This window comes from Aplysia californica, unplaced genomic scaffold (genome assembly GCF_000002075.1).
Source record: "Aplysia californica isolate F4 #8 unplaced genomic scaffold, AplCal3.0 scaffold00101, whole genome shotgun sequence".
Taxonomy (NCBI): domain Eukaryota; kingdom Metazoa; phylum Mollusca; class Gastropoda; order Aplysiida; family Aplysiidae; genus Aplysia; species Aplysia californica.
The window spans coordinates 216119-217221 of NW_004797371.1; the positions used below are offsets into that span (position 1 = coordinate 216119).

Consider the following 1103-nt stretch of genomic DNA (forward strand, 5'->3'; position numbering starts at 1 on the left):
GGAGGGAAAGAAAATATGGCATGGAGTGGTATGGACACCTGTTCTAAAAGAGTTGAAACTTACCATTAATTGTATGCTATCCTCAAAGTGCCCCTTTTCGCAATTTTTGCATTCACCCAACTCATGATTTGTGTCATTCCAGTTGTCTTCACGAAGTTGCCTCAGAGCAGTTTGATTGACCATCGCCACGATGGCAACACTTAGAGATAGACGCTGAGCTATACAAGTGAAGATCCCCAGGGAACACATTATGGAGACTGCCAATCGATAAGAACCACAAAGACGTGATGGCGGCGTCGGCACTGCGGGCAAACATTATAGTTGTTATCAGAGTCAAACAAGCATAGAGCGACGTATGTTGACGTCAGAGGCCCCTTCTTCCTCTTTAACCCCACCTCCTCTGAGAAAACTTCCGTAGGCTAAGATAGAATAGAAACTCAACATAGGATAAAAAAAATTGACACAAACATTATTTAAAGGTACGTCAAGTAGTGTTTTTATCTTTTGTTTCTTCATCATGTCTCGTATTATGGTGGCACAGTGTTAAGCACAAACTGGTACTCCTTGATTTCAACATTTCATGTAAGTAGCGCGTATTGCCGTCCTTTGCAATGATACATCCTTGGCATGTTCTAAGCATTGATTGAGTCAGTTTTTTTTTCTTTAAAAATCAATTGTTTTGGCAGTCAATCCCACTCTTGAACCAGTGCCTGTCCCAGTCGTTGTAAATGATAATGTCGTTTTGGCCCATAGGGTGAAGTGTAAAGCGAATAGGCTGGCAATAGCAAAACATTCACGTTGGGGGCTCTCGTGGCCTAGAGGTTGAGGTGTTGGCCTCTCATTAAAAGGTCCCGGGTTCGAATCCGGGTAGCGACCGAAAAATTTTCTTCTCTAAAATTGTCTCATTTCACCTTCTTTCTTGCTCTCTAGCAATGGTCTGTTGTCTGCTTTCATTTCCACTTTCTGCCCTCACCCCCTCACCTCCTTTGCCCCCTACTCTGGCTCCTGACTCTTTCTGCAGCCTTTCTACTGCTACTCCTTGGCTCCTCCTTACTGCTGTCTTTCTGCCACACCCCTGATCTTCTGGTAAGAAAGATCTACAC

The 1103-nt window shown here is 43.9% G+C and overlaps 1 protein-coding gene across 1 annotated transcript in view; it reads right to left on the reverse strand.

Annotated features, from left to right (window-relative positions):
* Positions 1-249, reverse strand: part of LOC101851723 (sialin-like) — a 17425-nt gene extending 17176 nt beyond the window's left edge. The window contains exon 1 of the mRNA XM_005095337.1: positions 117-249. Coding sequence (XP_005095394.1) covers positions 117-249 — 133 coding nt within the window. The remainder of the gene's footprint in view (positions 1-116) is intronic.
* Positions 250-1103: the final 854 nt, after the last annotated feature.